Source organism: Psittacula echo, assembly GCF_963264785.1.
Source record: "Psittacula echo genome assembly, chromosome: 12".
Lineage (NCBI taxonomy): Eukaryota > Metazoa > Chordata > Aves > Psittaciformes > Psittacidae > Psittacula > Psittacula echo.
The window spans coordinates 16,058,801-16,084,774 of record NC_137747.1 but is presented as its reverse complement, the minus strand read 5'-3'; the positions used below and the strand labels follow the sequence as shown (position 1 = coordinate 16,084,774).

Here is a 25,974-nt window from a genome sequence, read left to right as displayed (position 1 = left end):
AACGCCAAAACTCCAAACCCAACCTACTCCCAGAGTCAGAGCTCTGCAGCTGAGCACAGAACTCTTCTTTGCAATGAATTGTGGTGGGGAAATTAATATCTTTGGAGGTGAAGGCTTCTTGCAGAGCTAGACCTCACTTGTCTGCTTTACCCCGACCCAGCTGAAAACATGTTTCTGGGCAGGAAGAACTTGGCTGTGAGCTGTGGTTGCAGGCTTTGCTTTCTGCCACCTCTGGTCAGGGAGAACTTGAAGAGTGGATTACATCTATTCCTCCCTCCCCGATTTAAATTCCTGCCTTTCTGGATTTAGGCCAGCTCAGCTCAGCTGGTATAGATTTCTTCCTCCTAGAATCATGGAAAATAGAGGTTGAGAGGGCCTTGGGATGTAATCCACCTCCTGCCCCAAGGCAGGATCAACTGTAACTAAAATGCTTGCTAATGAGGCTAGAGTTAGGTATCTTAGTGTATTTATAGGCATCTCCACAACACGAGCACGTATACCGGTGTGAGTGGCCCTGCTTCTCATTCAGTTCTGCATATTTTTCCTACTTGCTTATATTTATCTTCCTGTTTCCTTTACATCCCATCCTCATGCTTATTGACTGCGAGTTTTCCTACTTCCGTGGAGAATGCTCTAATTCTTTCTTTAATCGCAGTTGCTATGGCAGCTGCTTCAGGCAGTGCCTTATAACCTAGCACAGAGCTGCTTTTGCATCCACTTTCCCTGCTTGTTTTTCCCCTGGAGCCTGGCCAGAGCTCTGAGGACCCTCATCACCCACTGCCAGTGCCCTGACAGAAAATAAAATGAAATCAAAAGAAGTCAGATTCTGGCACAACTATTAAAAACCTCTTCTGAGCCCTGCCTACCCTCTAACCCATCACCCAGAGGGTGCTGCGAGGCCAGGAAGCCAACTGTTTAATTCTGCCTACTGATGCATTGCAATCAAGAGCCAAGATGCAATCAAGCAACCTGTGCTCCTTTGAATTCAGGGAACAAGAGCCCATGTGCAGCTACTTGCAAGCGGATGCAGTTTCCACTGAGGTCCCTGCAATTTGCAACTGCTTATTGCTGAATTTGGCTTCTGGATTCCCCAGGAAGTGAGATAGAGACTGCCTGTAAATGTTACTATGTAGGAAACAGGCTTTAGTTGCTCTGCTGTGTTTCTCGTGCTCCGTATGCGTTTTGTAATCTGCAGCATCTGTCAGTTTGGCCAAGGATCTCAGGGGAGATCTCAGTTCCCTTATTCCTGGTGGTCTTATCTGCTCTACCTAGCTTTGCTTTCACAGTGGCACAGAGGAGGGGTCCCTGCCTTGAGTGTAAGAGCACCAAGCTCTGAACTGCAATGGGAAACTTCCAAAGTCTCATTTATCTTTGTGTGCCTTTACCTGGGCTGACAAGTGAAATCCTGTTAATTATAAAAACCAACCAACACCTCCCCCATGGAAACACAACCAAAACCACCCACTTATTTATTTATTTATTTCCTCCTTAGAGCTACTCCTGTAGTGTTCACCTCTAAAAAGGGGATTCTAGAGCAGGAATTACCCTGACAGTCACCCAGCCCTGTTTACCATGGCTGGCAGCTGATGGTTTCCGCAGTAGAGAAGCATTATCTGCACACAGCTTGTACATTGTCCTGTGTTACACCTACATCTGCCTGGAAACAGCCACCTTTTGAGTGGGTGGGGGAGATTCTAGCACCTTCAAAATATTTCCAGTCTGGTCTGATTCAGAGCAGCAAATGGTGGAGATTAACCGCTGATACTTACATGGTTCTGGTTGATGATGATAAGGCTTGGAAGTAGTGAGACATGATTTCAAGTCTTTCAAATTATCCAATCTGAAGGATTCCCTGTATCAAAATGATTTATTTCAATAAAAGCAAAACTTTAATGTCAGAATATTATTGAATGAAAATCATGAAGGCCTTGCACAGGCATAAGCAGCTCCGCTGCACAGAAGTTTCATTGCTGTGGGACATCTACAGCATCTATAGTCTGCCCGACATCTTGTGAGAAGGAAGTCGCCTGGAAATCCATGCCAGCTCTCAGCCTCTTGGAGCCGGAAATGAGCAATGACCCTGCAGCAGAAACAGGTATCTCACTCATGTTAAGGATGTGGAAAGAAGAGGACTTTCTCCATCTGTCTACCAGTGCTAGGTTCAATTCTCATTCTACCTGTCAGAGGAGACAGGTGAGATACGAACTGGGGTGCTGTGATTAGCCCTCTGGAGAGGTTGTCAGCTCTAGAGGCAAGGACCTAACTTAAGAGACCTGGAGCTGGACAACACAGAGAACAAGTTCCAGCCTCCTTGGGAGCTCAGACCCTTTCCGTGACTCTTGAACTGTTCAGACCTGGGTTTTTTTTTCACTTCAGATCCTGTCAGTTTGCCTTAGCAAGGCAAGAGCAGGGCTCTGCAGGAGCTTAAATGGGATTCCTCTTTTAATAAAAATCTGTGTTTGGTAACCTGGAATAGCAGGCATTAGAAAGAGCCAGAGCTCCAGCCAGTCCCTGAGGATCTGCAGTGACACCCTCCTGGCTGTCAGGCACTTGATCACAGGGTTTTGTTCCTCCTAAAGTTGTTGCTGTCAAAACAATGATGCGAGTCCTGAATGTGATATGAAGCTCCAGTCTAAGCTGTAACCAGTCAACTTCCAACCTGCTGCTGGATGCTGTGCCAAAACCATGATGTATCTGCATTGGTAGGTGACAGCGGGTCATGGAGAGGTGCTGGAAATCCATTCTGCTTTCATTAGAAGGGCCAGTGAGTTTAAAATTTGATCTTAAAGGGCATCTAAGCAGGATTTGAAGTGTGCTTTCACAGTAAATTTATTCTTGCATCACTTTAATCATGTGGCTGTAAAATAGCTGTGAAGAAGCTGCTGCTCTACTCCCTGACCCAAATTATTCTCATCTGTGCCAGTTTTCTATCACTCTTCAGAGCAAGGCAAACTCATTTGAGATTTGGTCAGTACTGAATCTGTAGTGTGGATCCAAGGTTTGGGCCATTGTTGCACTGTGTCACCCACTGCTCTAAGATTTCTCAAGTGTTTAGTAACAGGAATGTTTGCAGTGTTGATCTGTCCAGTTATCCTAAGGAGAACAAGAGAACAGGAAGTATTCTTGCTTCACTTATATTCAAAGACTTGTCTTCTAGTTGAAGGGCAGCATTTGTTGACTGACTTCCTCATGTGAAGTGGGATTGATAGCCTTAATTGCAGCTACATGTGGAAGGGCCTGTGGGTTTTCCAGCCATGGCACAGGAAAGAAATAGGGATCCTGTTTACCTACCCACTGAGCTGCTCACATCTGTTTAAAACCTCTCCTTGTAACACGCTGTCTCTCTGTCTCCTGGAGACATTCCAGGCCAGGCTGGATGTGGTTCTGGGCAACCTGATGTAGTTGAAGATGTTCCCTGTGCTCATTGCAGGGGGTTGGACAAGATGAGCTTTGAAGGTCCCTTCCAACCCAAAACCTTTTATGGGTGACCAGTGGAGCAGGAGCCCAGGTACCGAGCAAGTCACTGGGTGGCCACATTTAGTGCACAGTAGCCACTTGTAAGCAGTGGTGGTAGCTGTGCATGAGCTAGTCTTACGGGGGAGATGATCTGATGGAGGAGTTGGTGGCTTCTAGTTGCCCCAGATGGTCCAGGTATCAGCATCCATGATGTGTTTTGGGCTTCCCTGTTCCTGCAAGGTTCAGCACTTCAAGCATCCCAAGGGGAACACCAGCATGTCCTGCCTTAGTCCAAGTGCTGGCTTCTGTCAGGGACCATATCACCACACTGATGTGCATCCTGAAGGCAGGCCGCTTGGGACCCATGTGTGGGCACAGCCAGTGCTGGAACAAAACCATCCTCTTCCCAGAGGCTGAAACGAGCTGTGCCAAAAGCCTTGGTCTGGCAATGCGGCTTGGGCCTGCCCAGTGCCAGCAGGCAACCAGCATCACTTGATCGCATTAAATTGGGGCAGGGGGTGTGCATCTGCTTTCTTCTATGGCCTATTTTTTTTTGGTTTTGGAAGCTGTTTAACTGGGAAGGGGGGGAGCTGGCCTTATTTAAAAAGGGTCTACCCTTAGCCTGTAAATCTGGGCCAGATCCACCGGTACGTGCTGGTTGCTTTCTGCCACCCTGGGAAGGAAGAAGACCATAAATGTCACTTCACAGCTGTTCTGCTTTTCTTGATGAATCTGGACCAGTGTCTCTCTCCCTCCTAATCGAGTTAGTTTTCTTCTGATCTACCTTTGTCAGGGAAATCTAAACTGATTTAGCTATTCCCATTTGTTTTCCATTCGCCTGATGCCTCTTTCCACAAGGCTATCTTGGCTTTACCCTGATTGCTGTTGAGTTGCCTAGTGCTGTAGCTGGTGATGCTCTGGTGTATAACTTTGTAAATCTTAGCCAATATTCACTGGGAATTTTTTTGCCAGATGTTTTCTTTCCTGTTTGGACAGATTAGTTTTAAATTTGCAAGTGCACTGGATTTAAGGAGAAGACAATTGCTACTAGCTGTCAAAAAGAAAACAGTAATTGTCAATCGTGTTTTACTGAGCCTCTGCTGAACTGATTTGCAGTAGAAAACATCATTTTCTTGTACTCTTCAGGAAATCTGGTTTTGGTGAGTTCTGCTCTCTCGATGGTGGTGATGTATGCTACAGCATAGAAGGGAGAAAAATTAGCTCAGGATTAGAATCTGTGACAGCCTGGAATTTAACTCGCTGGTTTTTAGGAGCATAAAACCTGTAAGTGTGCTGGTACGGCATAAAATCATTGCAGATGTGTGTTCCTTGTCTTTTCTGCATGGAAACCCTGTGCCTGTGATTTACAGCGCTTTCCCGGACGCAGCAGGGGTTAGTGAATGCGGCAGCTTGTTTGTTTGTGCTGAATAGGCTTCAGTTCTGAAAACGAGCCTCGAGTTACTGCGAGGCAAGATAAGAATAGCCGGGGGAAATCTCGGTGTTCTGCTGCCGCTGCGCTTCCTGTCGCATGGAGCAGCCGCCTGGCTTCCTGCGGGCTCTGCACGGCTGCCGGTGCGGCCGTGCGTGGGGTGAGTCGGGGTTTGAGCCAGTCACTCTCCGCTGCCGTCATGTGCGATGCCCAGGCTGTACCTGTGTGCCCCTGCTGGCTTTACCACGTGCGGACTGGCTGCCTGGAGAGGCGGGTGCAGGCGAGGGGCCTCTTCCCAAAGAGGCTCAGGTAGCCCCTTCCTGACTCCAGGCTCCTCTGACTCCTGGGGTAAGTCGCGCTGGGGTCGGCAGCTTTTATCAAGCTGTGTTTCTTGTGAAAGGGAAGTGTTCTCTGTGAGGGGCGATGCAGTGTCCTGCGTGACGGACACGTGGAGCTCATCCAGAAATGTGGCCAAATGAGACCCGTCACTGGGTCAGTGTAGCCTGGCCCCTGTGTCTCGCTGCTGGTTTAGTCCTGGAGGATGTGCTCCATTCAACAGCAAATTTCTCCTTATTTCCAGTGAGAATATTGGAAAAGAAGGGATTGCCAGCCAAGAAGTTGGGGAAGCCTTTTCACTCACATCTAGTCCACTGTCTGAAGAAACGCCGTGATTTAAATACTCTGGGTAGAGGGAGAAGGGACCAGACATTGTCTGCTGACAATGCAAGGACCTCCTTGTAAGAGCTCCTCCTGCTCCTCCCACAGTCCCTTGAAGAACCTCTGTAATGCTCTTGGAGTTTCACTGCAGAACAGGAGTCCGAAGGGAGTTGCACATCTCACCTGGCTGCTCTGGGGCTCAGGTCTGTCCGAGCTCCCACCTGTGCGGGGCTTGGTGCTGTGGTGGAGGAAGTGGCTTTGCCTTATGCCTTGTCCCCTTCCCAGGATGCCTCTGCAGATCCCAGCTGCTGTGATTTGTTCCTCTCCCTGTGGTGAGGATGGTCTCTCCTCTGCGTGCTGAGTGTTCGTCTTTGCTTCTATGATTGTTTGATTTACTGATCCATGGTGTGACTGTGCTCAGTTTTAGTCTCTTTGATGCTGTTGTGCATTACAGGCACAGAACACCTGAAACCAGTTTGGTTTAGTGGGTCTGTCTAGAGAAACAACCCTCTTGGAGAGCAGCTCTGCTGGGGAGCAAGGCTTCAGCAGTGAAGAGGTTAATGGAAAACCATCTGTGCCTCATGCCAAGCCTTGATTGTCATCTTGCTCCTTTTAGGCCCCGCAGTTGTTCTGTCCCCAGAGCACCATATGCGATCATTTGATCTATGAGGGATGAGTGTTTGTTGGGAAACTGCCCCTTCCTTCAGTGCTTCTAGTGCCCTGTTAGGTGGAAGAGGTAGCACCAGATCCTTCTTGTGTCTTTCAATTGAAAGTAGGTGGTGATGCATGGAGGTCTTGGCCGGCAAAATGTGCTCCGTTCCCTACTAATAGGTTGCACAGATTATGCAACTTACACAACCAGGGCCCATTTTAACTCTGTTTTTGATGGTGATCCCCTTCTTTCCAGGTGTGCTGGATAGAGGAAAGGTGATGATCCGATTGTCCATGGAGCCAAGCCAGAGTTTACAGCTATAAGGGCTGGCCAGAAGCAGTGTTCAGCCTTCACGTGCTCGCTTTTCAAAGGGGAATAGATAGAATTTGATTCAAGTTTCATAGGTCAGGTTTCCATTATACAACTGTACTGGTTGCAGCTGCTTGTGTGAGATCCAGACCTCGTTGGGTGCTCCTGGTCTAGCTGGCTTCTTTCCCTGAGCGTTATTCTTTATAATGAGATGTACAGAAAGAAATAGGATTTCTCTGTTGTAACACTACTTCGGGTGGTAATGGCAGCTTGGATTGGGATTTGCTTCAGTCTGTGAAACGTGGGAAACATCTCGGAAGTATTTGTCACAAAAAGCTGCTCGGAAGGAAGGAATTTTTTTAAGACTGTGTTTTACAGACAAAGGTAGGACCAAAAACAATTGAGGAGGGATCTTATAATTGGTCACAGAGGTAGTAATGAGGATCCGACCTCCTGTATCTCCAAAACAGGTACTTGTGCTCTTGGCACGAGTTGCACTGAGCATGTGGATCTCTGCCTGTGTCTGAAGGACAGGACTGTTGTGTGTGAGGAAGGTCATACCTCTGGCTTAGTGAGTGAGAGTACAACCCTCCTGATTTATTTCATGGGAGATAAAATGGTCCATAGCATCTCCGGGGACCAGAGTGCTTTGACTCCTGTCCTCATGCTGGTCTGCAAGGGCTCTACACCACAGCTAGCCAGCCCCACTCCTGTTCTTGAACAACTTGCTCTTGAGAAGGGCATTGAGCAAGATGCTGCAGGCTGGAGGTTGGTCAGGAGAAAAATATGTGTTCTCTCACCATAAGCTGCTGAAGTGGGCAGTCACACTGGAGATACTGAATTTCAGGTTTGGTAGCAGGAAAAGGTCAGGAAGTGCTGGATCTGGTCCAAGCAGTTGGTTGAATGGGGACTGCACGTCATCCCAGGACCGACTCCTGGTTCCCTGTGCTGTCCCTGGGACCCGCCTCTGCAGCCTGTAACAGTGTTGTCAGCAGAGCAGTGTAAGCAGCCAATTTAGCATTGATTAATGAACTTATTAAGGTGGTGGTAATGAACTTATTAAGGTGGTGGTAGCTACTGAAGCATTTTGTTGTTGCTATATGTTTTTAAGTCAAAATATTAGACTGTGGAATTGATGGGAGATGATGCAAAGCTCAAGCCTGGCTCTTCCTCTTGCCTTAATATTCAAAGTGTGATAAGTGGGATGCTTTAAACCTGTGTAAGAGCTGTAGGAGTCTTCTAATGTGGTGGTGTAACCCATGTATTGTATCAGTATCAATGAACTCAGTGTGAAAATACAAGAAAAAAAAAGAAATAAGAATAAAAAAAATCAAATCCTTCTCTGTGCTGAGATGGAAGTGCTCATCTCAAACAGCATGAACCATTCAAGGCCGGGTTGGATGGGGCTTTGAGCAACCAGGTGTCCCTACCACTGGCAGGGGGTTGGAACTGGATGACCTTTAAGATCCCTTCCAGCACAAACCAGCCTGTGCTCAGTAACCTGGTCTGAAGCATTAAGGCAGAGAATTTCAGCTCTTTTCCTCTTTACATTAAGTAAAAGACCCCTCAGCTGACCCCAAACGTTGTTGTGGGTAAATGTTTGGGGGTCCTGATCTGACATCCCTGGTGTGAGCTGTGCCTGTGGGTTTGGACCCCAGACTTCCCCTCAGGGAACATCCTTCTTCCTCTGCCGTGATGTACATAGAATCATAGGATGATGACGGTTGGAAAGAACCTTAAGATCATTATGACTCCTTGGTGCTTTGTGAGGGGGAGCTGGTTTTGTCTCTCCAACCAGCTCTGATCTGATGGGTTTTGCCCAATTCAAGTCATATTCTGCAAATGAAAGGTTTAAGGTGACTGAGGTGGCTTTTGAAAGTGAAGGAGCCACAGCAAAAAGGAAATTGCTCCTGACCCTGTGCACAGCTTCTTTCTTCTTATGCTTTGCTGCAGTAAAGCCCAGCAGAGCAGAGCTGGCAGCACAAGCTGTGTCATTTTGAGCTTGCACAAGGCCGGTGCTTTGGTGTCTGTGGGGATGGCAGGGATGGGGGAAGGCACCAGGCTGGACTTTCTTTTTCCTTCTGAAAAGTCTAAATGAGCTGTCAAGCTTTGCAGCTGCTTCCCCGTGGGCTCACCTCCCAGCAGCACATAGACTGCATCATCCAGCCTGGGAGCACTCAGAGTCTCCTACCTGAGGTGGTGGGAAGCACAAGTCATGTAGGCCTTGTGACAGAAGAAGTCTGAGTGATTTGTCACATGTGTGTGATGAAGCAGGTAAGATAACTATTAAACAAGGTCTGCAGGCAGAGCTCTTGGCAGTCAGGGTGTCCACCAACCCAGGTCGTGTCACTGCGTGCACAGTTGTTTTGACCTAATTTAAAGGGCTGATATGCGGTCCCTGAGGACTCATGGAAGGGGATTTCAAACCTTCTTCAATGAAATTAAGAAATATTACAGAATTTAACTTTTTATTCACTATTTTTTATTTTTTTAACTTGGATGCTCAAGATAACGGGGTTAAACCTGGGCTGCACAATAGGCAACCTGCACCAAACATGCCATGGTCTTTATTGAGCAAACCACTCTCAGCTGGATCAGGCTCAGGGCCCTGGATGGTCTCCAGCTTCAGCCCCTGGCTTGGGGGATGAGTGTCCTCTGTGCACAGCAGCTGTCACACAGATTTCTCTCTGGCCTGTCTCATATATTGTGAGTATTATTGTAGCTGTGAAGAACCTGCATTTCTGCCAAGCTCAGGTGCTAAGTTCTGATTTAGTTCTTCAATGTACAAACTGTCTTTCATGCAGTGTTGGATGCCTTAGAGGATGATGTTCATGAGTGAATTCTCTTGACTTCTCTGACAAGGGTTTGTCGGCTGCCAAGAGCTAGGAGAGAGCTTTAAAGGTCCCTTCCAACCCAAACCCTTCTGTTCTATTCTGTGATCTTAAAGATCTTTTCCAACCTACTTGATTCTGTGATTCTAACAGAGAAAAGGGGTCTCTGAAGTGGGACCTGAGGAGCAGCAAAGGGGTGAGCCCAGTCTGCTGGGCGAGCTCCCGGGCTGTGATCAGCAGGCTGTCACTGCGGGAATCGTTTGGTATCAATTCATGGCAGCTTGGAAAGCAGATGTGTGTTTCCCCACCCTGCCGCCAGCACCTCTTCCGTTACTCTAAATAGAAAGTTTCCTGGTTTATAATTGAGACTCTCAAAAACATTCATGTGGTTCAGGTCAACACACAGCTGCTCGACTGAGGCCACACGGTGCCTGAAATAGGAGCTGGGGCAGAGGCTGTTGACTTTGGAACCCAATAACACTTTCGAATGGCAATATGAACTATTCCCTGCTGCACAGAGCATATTAGAGTATCCTCTTGCAAACACTGGCCAACTGGCTTTGCGTGGAGCTTGGGGGTTATTGCAGTGCTGCTCCTCAGATCATCTCTTCTGTTGTTGTGTTAATGTGACTGGGGAAGCTCTTCATGTGCTCAGACAACTGCAGAATTTACCTCCTGACACCACTTCTCTCTTTTATCCGAACACTTCTGAAGCTGTGATTTCTGTTAAAGACTTTTCTTTTTTTTTTCTGCTTTCCTTTTTGGTACCTTTTTTTGATTTATTTTCTAATAAGCTTAGTACGCATATCTCAGGTGAAGACTGCTGTGTGTCTCAGTAGATAGATTTTGGTCTACTACATCAAAATAGTCTGTGAACAGGTATGTAAGTAGGATCCTCTGTGCTGCTCAGATAAATAGGCTTTGATGTTGTGTTGTCTGGGTGCATTTGCATGTGTTGTCATGACTTCCAAGAAGAGCTTTTTTGTAGGAAGAAAGCTGGCAGTAGCCAGAGCAGTAGAACAGGAGGTCCTTTACTGACTCTGTAGGTGCCCTTCAACTAACTCTGCCTGAAACACAAAGAGAAGCAACAAGTGTTGCTTGCCTGCTTGCACCCATCATTTCAGGTGCAAACTCATGAGGTGGGGATGTAGGTTGCTATCAAGCTGCTGCTGGAGGACGTGGCTGTCCCTCATCCCTCTCTGTTGATGTTCCTTGCTCAGGCCACTGACCCGTGTGGCTCTGCCTGAAGTGGGACGCTTCCCTCTGTGCCTGGTCAGTGCTTTCTGCTGAGCACCACTGCACCCTAAAAGCCAGTATTGCCCTGCTCATCGATACAGCTTGCAAGTCATCCTCGGGAAACTTGGCCTTGGTCTCTTTGATCCGTACATCCATAAGTCTGACTTAATTTTTGCTTTCTGAGTACTCTAAATTGGCACCATTCTCATACCTGCTCTAAAGAGAGAAGAGGCTTTTTGGCAGCCCAGGTGTCCCTGTCACAATGATGTTGGGAATCTGCTTTCCTGGCTCCCTGCCCACAGAAATCCTGCTGAAGGCAGCTGAGCCCAAAGGTTGTGTAAACCATTCATCCCTTTTAAAGCCCATCATCTGTTTAAAAACCATACTGACATAATTTAGTTATTCTTCCAAAAACAGATGAGGAATGGGAAACCCAGAAAATTATCTCTGACTTCACTTTTTCCTTGTGTGTTTAGTATCTCCTGCATGGACCAATTTTACTGTTAGTCTGAGCAGGAGGAAGGGATGGTGATGCTTTTGAACATGATATTTAGAAAGGCTTGTCAGGTGGCATCAGACTCTAACTTTTGTTTTCCCTATTGAAATGAATTTGGCTGCGTCCATTGGACATTGCTGGTTGCAGATGGGTAACTTGCACACTGTTACTAATCTGAGCAATCCCAGGTAGATGGCAGCCATTGAAGAAAGAGCGTGAATTCCCGTAGATGCAGAACAGGAGAAATGTGGGATGCAGTAGGGCTGGACATCTGGCTGTGGCCCATTCATCCAGGGCACTGCTGTAGGTAGTTATCCCTTTATAGCATTCTTCTTGTGCTGTGGGTAGGGGTCAAAACATAAAGCAAAAATTGGTTGAAACAGACACAAAGAGGGGAGAAAGAATTGGACTCTGTGCGTTAACTAAACATAGGAGTTGTTGACAGCTCTTACCTACTGGAATAAAATGTGTCTGAACTGGGCCCCAGGCTCTGCAGGAAGAGCTTCTCAACTCCCTGGGGCTCAGGAGGGGAATGCCTCTGGAGGCAAAAACATCAAAACCAGAAATAGCTTTTCTTTGTGAGAAGCAGCACCTGGGCTGAGTGTAGCTGCATGAAACGTCCCTGCCCATATGAACACGGCACGAAGCAGATGGGGCTCTGCTGGTCTCTTTCCAAGCTTCCCAGATTTTGTAGGCATATAAACTAGGTGCAGAGTGTCTTAACAGGCTTTGAACCTTCCAGAGCAAGCGTGGTGGTCACTGCTGAGGGGATGTCCCAGTTGCTGGCCCAGCAGGTAAACTGGGCTGTATTTATTTTAGAGGTGTACTAAATGTTTGAACCCCAGAGTGTGGGGTTCTGTTTGCAGAGGGGACTTTTGTCTTTCAAAAAGCTTTAGGAAGATGCAGATTTTAACAGTGGGCCAGGATGAGCTCTCAGTTGTACGTTGCAGTGACTGGGGGATTAAGGCTGAGTAAGTTCATCCTGTTATTGCTCAGGGTTTAGATATGCTTTTAAATATGAGTATCCTAGTATGCGGAGTTAGGAAGCTGGATGCTTTGCTGGCAGGGTGCTCATAGCTTCAGTGTTGTTTTCCTGGCAATGTTTCTCCTGTGTCATAAATACCCCTGCAAAACCACAGCAGTAAAAATACAGCTTTGAAGTAGCTGTGTCCATCTGCAGGACCGTGCCCGGCTGGCTAGGATCAGCCTCTTACACCTCTGCCAACACTGATGGGGCACAGACACCGCCAGTGTCCCGCTGTAATGCTGGGAATAGTAGCAACCACCACGCTGGGATTTTGACTAAAGCTAAATTTGAGTGGAAGTGACTTCCAGCAGTGTATAAAAGCACCCTTCATAATCCAAGTGACACTTCATATTATTGAGTGTATAACAGGTATAAACATACAGGAATTATTCTAGTGCCGCAGAGCCTCAGTGTAACTGTAGCTTTTACAGGTGGTCTGAGAATGGGGAAGTGAACGAGAAGAGTTTAAATATTTTCAGGAAGCAATCAGCAAGTGAAAGGGTCAAAACCAACCTGAATTTGTAAAAACGAAGGGCTCTGTGTGTGTAAACTCTGAGCACCCAAGGCAGCCTTGCCAGCATGGACAGCTGGCCACTGTGCAGTTCTGGGATGAATCAGGGCCTCCTGTCAGAAAGGTGTTTGTTTGTTTGCTGGTATTTTTCCCTCTGTGGTATCTGTATCCGTTTCAGTTGGCTTTTTCTCTTATGAGATACTAATATTTGAGGTATGCAAATGCTGGGTATAGATGGGAGTGTAACAGTATCCAGAATTTTACCGTGTAGCTTATCAACTTAGGAGGAACTGCACTAGCAAAGGTGGCTTCTTCTCCATGGAAAAGTCTTCGCCTGGTTCAGGAACTTTTCTGGGAAAGCTGTTTCCAGTGCAAACTTAAGTAGGCAGTAACATCAATGAAAAGCGATGGTGCTGTCGCCTCTTACCAGGTGAGAGCTGGTTATCCTGTGCTCGATTTTCCTTGGGCCTGAGCAGTGTTGGGGCTTTTTGTTACCTCTGATTTATAGGTTTTGTGGAGGACTAGTGAGGCTTGGACATGCCTGGGAGGAGAGGGAGCTCCTGAGATGGGCACTGCTTGTGTCCAGGGAGGAGAATCTGTCTGAGGTTGCCCCAGGGCATGTGATGGAGGATGACTGAAAACCTGAGCTGTATTTTCACAGCCGCTGTGGGCTTTTTCCATTTAACACAGCACAGATGTGAATTATAAACTATAAATTGAAGACTAATGTGCACCATCGTGGCATGTGAGAGGTTCAATTATAGGCAGAGCAAGCAGAATAATGGAAAATACATGTGAGTGATTGTTCAGTTAATATAATTTGCAATGAATTATTCACAACAATTTGTTCACTGAGCTCTTATTGTAATCATTTTCATTCCTTCATTTGCTATGCGTTTGAAACTGCTTCCCACCAGTTGTGCTTGACATGTAATAAAGTATATCCATGCATCCAGCCCCTTCTGCCCACCTGCCCCTTGCCTACATGCAGAGGACAGATTTTGAGCTTGGTGTTTTAAGCACTGAGCTCTCTTTAAGAAGTCAATGGTAAAGTGTTAAAAGGGAGGCTGCTGTCTGCTGAAGCTGCTAATGTGACCCATAAAAGCCCTTTCTGTTGGGCTTGGAATGACCTGAGCTTGCAGAAGACCTGTTTCCGTGCTCTGCCTTGCGTGTATGGCCTGTGTGGAACTTCCTTTCACAAGTGCTGTGCTGAGGCTTGACCTGACAGAAAGCGACAAGTTGGTTGTGGCCTCGTGAGCTGAAGCGTTCGCTTCCTACCTGCCTGGCATCATTTACGCCTGGAGGAGGTGTTGGGCTGTGCAGTGAGGCACATGGCTCCGGCAGGCTTGAGGAGAAGCACTTTGCTTGCTCAGGTCCCTGTCTCTTTTGTTGTTTCATGCTGTAGGCAGTGGAGCCGGTTGGTGGGTCTAGCTCCCAGCACTGCAGAGTGTCACAGTTGTGACCTTCCTTTCCTGTTCCTAAGGCACTGGGAAACCCACAAATGTGCATTTCATAGAATCATGGAATGGTTTGGGTTGGGAGGAACCTTAAAGCTCCTCCAGTTCCAACCCCTGCCACGGGCAGGGACACCTTCCACTGGAGCAGCTTGCTCCAAGCCCCTGTGTCCAACCTGGCCTTGAACACTGCCAGGGATGGGGCAGCCACAGCTTCTCTGGGCACCCTGTGCCAGCGCCTCAGCACCCTCACACGGAAGAGCTTCTTCCTTATATCTAACCTAAACCTCCCCTGTTTCAGTTTGAACCCATCAGCCCTTGTCCTGTCACTGCAGTCCCTGATGAAAAGTCCCTCTCCAGCATCCTTGTAGCCCCTTTCAGACACTGCTCTGAGGTCTCCATGCAGCCTTCTCTTCTCCAGGCTGAACAGCCCCAATTTTTTTAGGCTTCAAAAATCCTTCTTTGAATCTTAACCCTTCAAGAACTCTTACAAGCTCTGTCAAGCCACGATTGAAAAGCCTTCAAACCCCCATACTCCAGAACAAGCTGAGATTTGTGCTGCTTCTTCCCATGGAGGGTCAGCACTTGTAAGGTTAATCTGCCAGCATCTACTTGTCCAAAGCTGCATAATCAGGCAAAGGGTGATTATGGAGCTGTACGTCATTAGTACACAATGGCTTTTAAATGACTGAGATTCAATTAAAACCTGATGGCAGAGGATCCAAAGTAAGTAAGAGACAACTGACCCACTGGTGAGTGACTCTTCTATCAGACAGCTTGGATGAGGAGAGCAGGAGCTTGGGGCTGGCCAGAAACAGTAGAAGCACAGTCATTAAATGGAATCAGCGCTGCTGTTCCTGTAGGGCATGCGGTGCCGGGGTGCCAGCTGGGTGGAGGTGTGGGCTTCCAGCCCCAGCCTCTGAGCTGGAGCACTTCAGGCAGGTTGGGCTCCTGTGGGGGGTGAGTTCTGTTCTTTGTTGTTTCCTGCTGTTTTGTGTCAGTCTCATCGAGCACGTGTCAAAGCTTTGGTATGATTTCCAGCAAACGTGGATTCCAGCAGTCGTTCTGAGCGGGATGGAACAGCCTGTGATGCAGTGTGGTTGGTTTGGGATGTGTGGCGGTTGGTTTGTTCCCCCCTGGGCTTTGCTGCTGTTTTGATAACGTCAGACCGGTGGCTTCCAAACACAATTCCACTTTGTTTTCGGTTTGCTTTCCTTTTGAGTGTGTTTTCCAGCTCTTTTAACATTAAATTAACATTGATGTCGTTGTGGAGATGTTTTCCATGGTCACCTTTGGACGCTAGAGGTGCTCAGTGCCCAGGGACAGCCCTGCCAATGGGTTTCCCTATGGATGTGCTGGGGAAAGAGCTCCCTCTAACAGCGTGTGTGTAGCAGCAGAAGCGGAGGCTGCAGGAGTCACTGCTTGGGGAGTCACCAGCCCTGCAGCTCTTTTGATTGCCAGCTCTGAAGATGGTTATTGCCTTTCCAGCTTTGCCGGTGTTCCTTACTTTGCAGCTCTGGTTTCACTTAATGGCTGCATCCTTGCCATCAGATGAGATGGGACTTGGGTATCTGTTGCTACCGTGGCCCAGGGAGATGATTGTGAACTTCTGGCTTGTGCCATTATCTCTGGCTGATTCATAATCAATGCCACTGTGCTGTCAGTGGCATTTGAGGTGGAAAAAGCATTAGGTAGGGAAATCTCTGGAGGAAAAGCAGGGAATGAGGAAGTAAACAACGGAAGATGGGTATAGATCATCCAGGTCTGCCAGCAGTGTTGAATTTGAACAGTTCCTGGTGTTATTTATGCCCTATGCCAGGCTTGTTGGTGCAAGATCTGTGCCTCAGAGTAAACCTTATTTTTCACCTCGGGTGACTTCTCGCGTGTTTCAGAAATTTACATTTTGATGGAACAAATCTTATCTTTTCCCCTCAAAGCAGCAATTTCAAAATAAAGCCTCTGTGAAGCTTTCTTCAAATACTCACCAGTTTATGTGCACTGTCCAAAGCAACCCCTGTGAATCTGAGGTGTGGCAGGTCCCTGAACTTCCCAAACTGATAAATTCTTGAGGGAAGACCTCAGCCTTCCCTCTGTGAGATTTCTCTCATGGTTTTCATTCAGATGCCCAAATCACCGGTTACCCTTGAGCTCTGCTGGGCTGCAGTGTGCAGGGGCTGTGCTCAGGTGTTGCAAGCACAAGATCAAAATGTAGACTGTTCCAGCACAACCCTGTGACAGTGCTGGCTGTGACAGCAGTCTGTGCGGAGGGGAGCTTGGGGAAGCTTGTGTGTTGATGCTCTCTTCTGGATTGTTGTGGTTTAAGCCCAGCCGGCAACCCAGAACCACGCAGCCGCTCACTCACTCCCCACCCCTTCCTCCCTCCTCTCCTGGAGAGATGGGGAGGAGAATGGAAAGCATGTAACTCCCATGGGCTGAGATAAGAGCAGTCCAGTAACTAAGGTATAACACAAAACCACTGCTGCTACCACCAATAGTAATAATGATAAAGGAAATAACAAGGGAAGAGAATACAACTGCTCGCCACCTGCTGATACCCAGCCTGACCCCAGCAGTGATCTAACCCTTCCGGGTAACTGCCCGCAGTTTATGTACTGGGCATGATGTGCTGTGGTATGGAATACCCCTTTGGCTAGTTTGGGTCAGGTGTCCTGTCTCTGCTTCCTCCCGGCTTCCCCTCCTCCCTGGCAGAGCATGAGACTCAGAAAGTCCTTGGTCAGAGTGAACATTACTGAGCAACAACTAAAAACATCGGTGTTATCAGCACTGTTCCCAGGCTGAAAGTCAAAAACACAGCACTGCACCAGCTACTAAACAGGAGAAAAATAACTGCTACTGCTGAACTCAGGACATGGATAAAACCAAGAAGTTTTTCTGGCTGGCACTGTGGTGGCTGCAAGGTCTCCTCCAGCTCTGCCCACACTGGAATACCCTGATGGTGTTGGTTGCCTTTGCCTTGAACTGGCCATGGTTAGCTGGGAGTGAGAGATGTGTTAGGATTAGTGATCTGACTCTCCTTTCCTCCTGTTTCTGTCCCTTGCAGTGTGTTACTTGCTGAAGAGCAACATCAGCCCAGATCTGTGCAATGAAGACGGATTAACTGCGCTGCATCAGGTGAGGAGGAGGAGAACGCGGGTCCCTACCGCTCGCACTGTGCGCCTTCCCACTGCCCTCTGAGCAAACCCAGAAGGATAAAAGCAGAGAGCTCTTGAGTTCCGTTGTTTTGCTCAGTTATAGCAGTGAAACTTCACTGTGTTGTGCTGGTGATGCCATTTCTTGGCAAGCAAACTGAGATTAGACCCTTCTGTTGCTGTATCCCAGACTTTGCTCAGTCATAATAAATGCTCAGGAAGCGGGGCTGGATTTCAACATTTCTCCCACCCTTTAATTTTTGCAGGGCTGGGTTATAAACTCTTAAAGCAGCTTGACTCACATTTAGAGACTTTGGCAACTGATGAGTTTTGAAGCTGGTTTAAATAAATGATGCCCAGGGTGCTTGGAGAGCTGGCTGATGATCTCTGTAGGCTCAGGGACTCCCTAAAGTCTGTGTGATCAGCAGTGAAATACAGACTTGCTGTAGTGGTGTGTGTCTGTCCTTCCTCAGATGGCTTCCACTGACCCCATAAGGGTTGTTCTAGTCTTCTTAAGGCCCCCATCCCCACCCCTCCTCATGTGTCCTTGTTCTCAGTACCTGCAGAAGGCCCATGGGACTTGCTGTGCCCAGGATGGCCACCTCCACTGCCACTGGAAACAGAAGCGCGGCTGCCACACTTGCTCTGAGTGCAGGACAGGGACTCATGGGTTTCTTGCCATTTGTCTCTGCTGTAAATGCTCCTATTAACTCGGGGGTTTGAATCCTTCTGCAAGGCACTTGCTCTCTTCAGAGCTGGATGGATGTTTGCTTAAAAATGCAAACTGGTTTCTGGGAGAATAAAAGTCCCCCACCACCAGCACCACCTCTCCAAAGAGCTGTTGTTCTGCACATGGAGAAATGCTGACAGCCTCATCACTTTCCCAGCTAGGTACTGAATCCATGGAGAATCACACCTTGCCCACTGAAGGTTCAGTTATTGTAAAGGATCATTTGGGAGCTGAGGTGGGAATTTTGCATCCACAAGAATTAACTGAATCGCTGAAGAGAGGGAAGCTCCTATTTGAACGCTATTGCCCATAAGCAGTTGCTTCCAATGAAGGATGCAGTTATACTCGTGTGGTAACTTGGCTGTATGATAGGCATGATTTTAACCTCACTTCCATATCCAAATAAGAAATAGAAATGCATAAAGGGTCCTTGGCAGTCAGCTAGAAAAATGTTTGTTGTGGGTTGTTATTCAGCCCCGTGACAAGCCCATCCTGCAGTGCTGAGCTGTGAGTCTGCTGTGGGGGTCTGCAGTAATGCGTAGGCCACAAACAGGCTTCTTGCAGAAGAATTAATCTTATTTTAGTGTCTTTATCATACTCACGTTCATGTCAAGAAGTGAGCACAAGATGGATCAGAAAGCAAATTCCATCTTCCCTGAAGGAGAGTGGTTGAGCTCCTCTTTGCAGGCTGCCCCTGGGACTGTGGTGTAGATGTATCAAGGATGCTGATTTTTTTCAGGAAATGAAAGTTGCCCTGTGAAGTACCTCATAATCTGAGAATCCAACTTACATCCCTTCAGATAACCATGGCAGGTAGTGCGAGCTGCTGAAAAGATTTTTGCTCATCACATGCCAGTGTGTGGAATTTTCCTTAAGAAAAGGGAATGTCAGCTTGTCAGCTCATCCCTTGGTATGTGGTTATACTGGTTACGGTGAATTTCTGCTGTGTTTGCTCTTGAATATGGAAGACCCAGCCGAAACAGAAGCTGTGTGCACATTTGCTATTATTCCTTATTGGTTCTGTCCCCAAACCAGAAGGCTCGGTAAAACACCAGTGACCTTCAGTGTGCTCAGCGTAGGTGTTCTGCATGGCACCTTTCTCACCACTTGTGCTCAATTTGGAGATGCTTGTTGCCAAACACTGCAGGTTGCCGTGTCTGGGTACCCTGGTGTAAGTGAGCAGATGTGAGCCCTTATCTTCCCAAGGTTTAAAAAACCTGATCTGTCTGTACCTCTTCCTCACCAGTGCTGCATAGACAACTATGAAGAGATAGTCAAGCTTCTCCTAAGCCATGGGGCCAATGTCAATGCAAAGGACAACGAGCTGTGGACTCCATTGCATGCAGCAGCTACATGTGGTCATATCAACTTGGTGAAGATCCTCATCCAGCAGTAGGTGGCTTTTCTGTGTCTGTCCCTTTCTACAGATCTGATTCTACCCACAGCTTCTGTGGATGGAAACCGAGACTGCTTAGTGCCTTGCCAGATTGCAGCAGTGGTGATTATTCCCTGCTTTCAAGCTGTTCATTGGATTCCTTCCTGCTTGGGGGAAAAGAGGGTGGAGGAGGAAGAGCAGAAAGGTTGAGGACACACGGTAAAACCCTAGGTGACTTGACTCTGTTTCATGAAGCTTCTGGAAACTGGGCCAAAATTTGCCACAGTTTGCCTGTATTCTGCTGTGTCTGTGTTTGTGCTTGTTGAACCATGCTGGATAGGTAGAAATAGGAGCAGGCAGCAGAATGCACCCTCGAGCTCTTAAACACAACTTCAGGTCTTCCAGCTGTATTCAGAGACATTGATGTAGGAGAGCAGCATGTTTGTGTAGCTCAAAATCTTGAGTGAACTTTGTGACCTGTCTTACTGGCTCTTAATTAGTAACCTGTTAGCTTCTTGTATTGCTTTTGTTTCGCAGGGTGTGACATGAGGTTTTTGCACTGGACCTTCCACTTGGCTTGACCAAGGCACTAAAGCCTCAAGCCTCTCCTAGGCTTGTCAGTAAAGAGGAAGAAACCAGATGTGCTTTGAGCTGTACCATGCACAGCATTTAATGGGCACCTGCTGTGCATCCTGCCTGGAGCAGATAGTCCTGGCTCTGTATGGAGCCCTCTCCTCCATTTCCTGGAGTAGTGGTGTAGACAGCAGAGTGTTAACCTGCTGCCTTGCACAGCAGTGCCTGCTGCTACTCCCTTGGGGAGGGAGACTTCTCCCTGTGATGCTGTCATTAGGGACACTGACATTGACAATTTGCCCCTTCTTTGGCTGTATAATGATGGAGGTGGAGCAGAGGATGCCAACAGTCATCCCTTGGAGGATGTTCCTACTTGGGTTAGGCAATTTTTGAATGAGGGGCATAAAACCAGAGGAAATAAACTTGGAACAACATAGTGCATTCCTGAGTCTTGAATGAAGATAAGGGAAGGTCACACGGATGGCTGACAGGTGAGGAACTAAAGCTTATGGACTTAGTCATTGTAGGCTGCCCTGTATTGAGTAGCTGCCATCAAATTCAGACTCTGGTAGCCTAATGTCATGATCCCAAGCTCAGAAACAGTCTTCCCTGGGCCTTTTGAGGAATGGGGGGGATTTAATTAGTTTTGCTACAACCAAGGTTGTCCTTGGTGGCATTTGGGCAACTATTAAACCCCAGTTAGTTTTTCCTAAGCATTTATCCCAGTGTTTGGCATTGTCTGCTCTAGGATGTCTGAGGTCCTTTCTTGTGTAACTCAGTTTTGTCCTTGCAGTGGAGCAGACTTGCTGGCAGTGAATGCTGATGGCAATATGCCATATGACCTCTGTGAAGATGAGCCAACTCTGGATGTCATTGAGACTTGCATGGCCTACCAAGGTAAGGAGAGTGAGTTCATGTAAAATACAAAAATGGGTCAGTGTAGTACTAAAAATTACCTTGTTTCTCAGCTCATGATTTGCCTCTGGAGAAAAGCAGGGTGCTGCTGCCTGGCATAATTTCTTAAGCCTGCTCTGTCTCGTTTCTCTGATTCCTAAATAACGATGAGGGTGAAGGACAGTGGACTACAAAGCCTCTGAAAAGGATGTGAGGTCACATCAACCAGGAATCATAAGTCTAATTCTACTTAAGCAGTAGAGGGACAGACCTTTCCAACTCTCCTCTCTCTAACTGGAATTTTAACAGGGATTACACAGGAAAGAATCAATGAGATGCGGGCTGCTCCGGAGCAGGTCATGATCTGTGACATTCATGACATACTTGCAACAGGACAGGACCTGAACAGGACTGATGCCCAAGGTGCCACGCTGGTGAGTGAAACTCTGGCGGCTTCAGTTTTGCCTTCCTTCAGCCTGGAGGTTATGAAACCTGCCCTGTGGCAGGAGTGACACAAAATCAACATGTGCAGGTCACTGAGAGGAGTGAGGAAGCTATTTGGATCTTGTTCCATGCTTTAGCTTATTGTCACATAGCTGTCCATGAGTACAGCTGGCATAACTTACTGTCTAACCCTGCACTTCTTGAATCAAATCCCTCGTCTGTGTGAGCTCTGTCAGTTGGGCAGCAGCTCAGGTCCTGCAGCAAGGGTCCTGTCTGACAGTGGCCAATAGCAGCAGCTTCCAAAGAAAGGTGCAAGAAATCCCACAGTGAGGAGTTGCAAACTGCAGCACTCGTGCTTAACACATGGGGAGATGGGGCTGAAAGACATTCCGGTGACCTCTTGCTTCTCACCAGTTGTGTAGTCTGATCGGACTCCTGTGGAGCAGACGTGAGTCCTCTGGTTTTTGTGAGAGCAGGATCTGGTGTTGGGCGATCTGACACATTCTGCCTCTTCTTTCTGCTTTGCACAGCATCTGCCTCATGCACAGTTGATGAACTACGATGTTTATTCATATAGGATGGCACCTGCCCCCGGGCAAGGAGAGCAACCAGGACAAACGTACAGCAGAAAGCAAGCTGGCATCTGATTTGACTGGATGCTGTCATCCAGGGATCAAGAATACCGAACAATCCTAGTCCTATTCCCTCCTTTTTCAGCTGAAAAAGTGTCTCTTAAATCCTTGCTTACGGAAGTCCCAACCCAGGGAAAGTTCAGTAATGCTATCATATGTGTTGGGACTTTCATGCAACCTTGGTCATTTGATGCTTGAGTGCAGACATAACCGATATACAGACCACCTGTGAACATCTGCTTGATGGTCAGACCATGGCAGTGCTTTCAGGTTTCTTAATCTAAATTGTCACCTGTAGCATATACCAAAAGTGTAAGGGGAGGACAGGCTTGCTCCAAGATAAACTTGGATGACTGAAGCTTTTATTCCAGCTTATTTTTTAACACGCTTTCCCCTTTAACAAGGATTATATACATAAATTTAAGCAGACCTCTTGGCTTCCCTTTTAATATTGCCCCCAAGTGATTCCTTGTTAATTCACCTCTAGAGGGTATGACTCAGTGCTATAAAATTTATGTAGAAATCAGTTGAATTGCAGAAAGCATCACAGTTTATTTCCACTTGAGGGTTCAGCGTTGGGTGGTGGAATCCACATGGGAATTTTTGAGAAGAAGCTTTCATTCTCCTCTTCAGCACGGCTGAAGCAGAATGGGCGCTGACTGGAGTTCAGAGTAGCACCTAGGTTAGTATTTTGCTCAGAGATGCAACAGCAGACTACAGTTATGAAAACCATCAGAGACATGAAGTGTTGTGGGGGACTAAAGGAGTCTATTATTGATGTCTCCAAGGTGGTTGTAGTTGAAGCCGATATCTGAAAAATCATGTTCCATTAAGTAAAAGTAGCCAAGGATTAAAATGGTTTTGGTTTTGAAATGGTGAAAATAATTATAGTGCGAGTGGAAGCGCAGTTGCACAGAGAGAATTGGGACCAAAGCAGGCTGAAAATGTGATAAAATAAAAAATGACATCTATGGCACTTAAATGGGGAAGAGGAGACATTCTTCTGCCATGAGAAATGCAGTTTACAGTGGATGATGTTCCCCATTGCAGACTTGCATTTTAATGGTGCTGTTTCCTTACAAACTGGGCAGCACTTAAAAGCCCATGTTTAATGCAGGTAATGCTGAGTTTCAGTAACAGGAACAACCTGCTTTTGACCTGATGGTGTCTGCCAAATGTGGAATGTGCTGCCTGTCTGGATCTAGACTCAGACTTTATCCAAGATATTCCACTGAAACTTAGTGTATAAAACCATTCGTGGTCCTTGCAGGTGGTTCATGCTCTGTTCCTTATCTCCTAGCTGCATATAGCTGCAGCCAATGGTTATCTCCATGCAGCTGAAGTCCTCCTTGACCAGGGGGCAAGCCTGGATATTAAGGACTGGGACGGCTGGGAACCTCTTCATGCTGCTGCTTTCTGGGGACAGGTAATGATTTTGTGGCAAGTGTCATGTGTGAGGGCGATGTTTCTTTTTGCCTGGGCAAGCTATAAAGTACTCTGCACGCAGAATAAACCTGTGCTAAGGCTGCACTCTCTGGACAGCATCAGATGAGGTCCTTGGGGTGCCAAAAAGAACATGCTGCTGAGAAAGTTCAGGGGAAGTATGTCCATGCAGTTGAGTGATAGGAGCAATGTACCAGAATAATGTGAGGCGAGCTGAGCATGCAGGCCATTGGTTTTTATCTTATTCCAACTTTTCAGCTTTGAGGAAGAAAGCGATTGCCCAAAATACCTCTATCAGCTTGGCTTTCTTTCCCTTCCTTTAGATGCAGATGGCTGAGTTGCTTGTGTCCCACGGGGCCAGTTTGAGTGCCAGGACATCTTTGGATGAGATGCCAATAGGTGAGTTTATTAAGCTTAAAAAAACAAGACAAAAAAACCCTTTTCCTCTGAGTGGAGTCTTCACATGGTGCTTTCAGAAGCATTAATATCATTTTTCAGGTGTCTTTAGAATCAAAGTTGCTGTTATTTAAGTGGGACCGAAGTTTTAAAGCACCTACTCTGTTCCTTCTGAAAATGCTTCTTTCTGCTCATAAACCCAAAAGAGAATGCGTTTCTCAAGCACCAAGTCTTTCCCCTGTGTGTTTCCAGTCATATTATCCATCTGTACCTGTGCTGGGTACAGGTACCTGCTCTTCCATTGCAGTCTTTGATCTGAGCAGCTGTTGAGTGCAGCCTTAATACTTGGGTGTCTAACTTTGCCTTGGTGCAGTGAAGCGTGGTAAGCTCTGAGGGGTTAGGAAGGGGAAAGCACACACAGGTGTCGGAACAGATTGGAAGTACAAATGCTAGCATCTGGCCATGTGTATTATAACCTTGTGCCAGTTTTGCTTTTTGAGCCTTTATTGAAAAATCTGTGCATCTCATTTGGAAGGTTGGAAGTTCTTGTCTTCTGTCCTGCTCTGGTTTAGGGGGTTTTTGTTGTTTTGGAGGCTTAAGTAAAAAGTGCTGTATTCAGGGGAGCTGCACTCTGGTAATTACAGAAATCTCTTGTACTCCCATCCTGAAGCAGTGGTACAGTGGTGAACTCTGTGTTTTGTGGGTAAAGGCACAACATCCTATAGGAATGGGACAAAACCCAGCTGAATAGCTGGATCATTGCAAAGCTGAGCCCCTCTCACAATCAGCAGCTCTTGTTTTCTGCTCCTGTTGAGGTGTCCAAGCCATTCTGCCTTGCTTAATTTGTTTAGAAATTAATGCCCTTAAGCATATTCTGCTTAAATTTCCCTTCTCTTCCTTCTAGCATTTGTAGTTGTATATACTAGGAAGGCAGACGGTGTTAATGGTACCACATTTGAACTGTCTGATTAACAGCTTGGTTTGTGTGTGCCATAGATCTGTGTGAAGAGGAGGAATTCAAAGTATTACTTCTGGAGCTGAAACACAAACACGATGTGATCATGAAGTCTCAGATGAGGCATAAATCCTCCCTGAGTCGAAGGACATCCAGCACTGGCAGCCGGGGGTAAGTGTGTTGTTCCTCACAGGTACCCAGGGCAGCAGCTTGGCCACCCAGATGTGGCTGCAGAACACCCTGGGGTCGGTGTGAGAAAAACTTATCTGTCCTTCCTGAATGAACTCTGAAGGGCAGAAGGTGACTTTGGTTGCTGAAAGCAGAGCTCCTTTGAAGGGTGGTTCTTTCACTAGAAAGAGGTGTTATTTCTTGAGGGAAAATGGCTTTGCACTGTCGTGGTTTAAGAACTGCTCCAAGCAGAGGAGGAAGTGGTGAGAATTTACCCTGTTAAACCACTGATACTGGTGTAGGAGAATCAGTGCTTCACATGGATTAACTTGAGCTTCCCAGTAATATGTCTCACGGCCAAGATACTGTGCTCAGATACAGGTTTTTAGAAGATGTTTACTAGACACCAAAGCAGTCCTGCAGACCACAAGCTCCCTAAAGAGCCCGTGGCCTGTTTCTCTCTACATTTCCTCCACTGGTTGCAGAGTAGATCCATTGGATGAGCTGTCTCAGATCTAACACAGATTTGCTATTACTACTTTAAAACTCCTTAAAATTCCTCCCACCTTTAATATCCACACCAGTGCCTTTGCTTTGCGTGGGTGCCACGAAGCTAACTTCACATTCCATTGCAGTGGGAGAGGCTGTAAAGCATGAGGAGGAGGTGAGAAGGTCTATGGGGTAAGAGGAACTGTCGTGTCCTGCTCACGCCTTCGATGCCCCTCTCCCCTGTCCCACAGGAAGGTGGTGAGGAGGGCCAGCCTTTCGGACCGAACAAACCTTTACAGGAAGGAATGTGAGAAAGAGGCCATTGTCTGGCAGCAACTGGGCGCAGCAGAAGAAGGAAGAAACTCGGGTCTCATTGGAGAAATTGGGGAGACTCGGTCTGACCAGGAGAATACAGACCCTGTAAGGAATCTCTTCTCTGTTCTGGGAGTCACCAAGGAGGGCAGGGAGCGCAGGTTCAGTAGCAGTGGGTGCCCCAGGATTGGAGGTGGCTGAAAAATCTGTAAATCTCATCCATCAGATGTAAGCAAAAGGCCAAATCCTCATTCGGGATGAACTGGCATAGCCCATTAGAAGTGGAAAGATGGTGTTGGATTTACAGCTGCCTGGTTTTGAGATAAGGCCCTAGGGAACCCGGAAGTTCAGGAAAA

The 25,974-nt window shown here is 47.2% G+C and overlaps 1 protein-coding gene across 2 annotated transcripts in view; it reads left to right on the top strand.

The window, feature by feature from the left end:
* PPP1R16B (protein phosphatase 1 regulatory subunit 16B) overlaps window positions 1-25,974 on the top strand; it is a gene marked incomplete at both ends in the record, with an annotated part of 34,774 nt that overhangs the window by 7,911 nt on the left and 889 nt on the right. Inside the window, 8 exons of one of the 2 annotated variants that reach the window (XM_080628002.1) lie at window positions 17,120-17,190; window positions 19,184-19,329; window positions 20,679-20,782; window positions 21,089-21,213; window positions 23,156-23,281; window positions 23,622-23,697; window positions 24,691-24,820; window positions 25,558-25,726. In XM_080628002.1, coding sequence (XP_080484128.1) covers window positions 17,120-17,190; window positions 19,184-19,329; window positions 20,679-20,782; window positions 21,089-21,213; window positions 23,156-23,281; window positions 23,622-23,697; window positions 24,691-24,820; window positions 25,558-25,726 — 947 coding nt within the window. The remainder of the gene's footprint in view (window positions 1-17,119; window positions 17,191-19,183; window positions 19,330-20,678; window positions 20,783-21,088; window positions 21,214-23,155; window positions 23,282-23,621; window positions 23,698-24,690; window positions 24,821-25,557; window positions 25,727-25,974) is intronic. The other variant, XM_080628001.1, reaches the window with a different exon arrangement.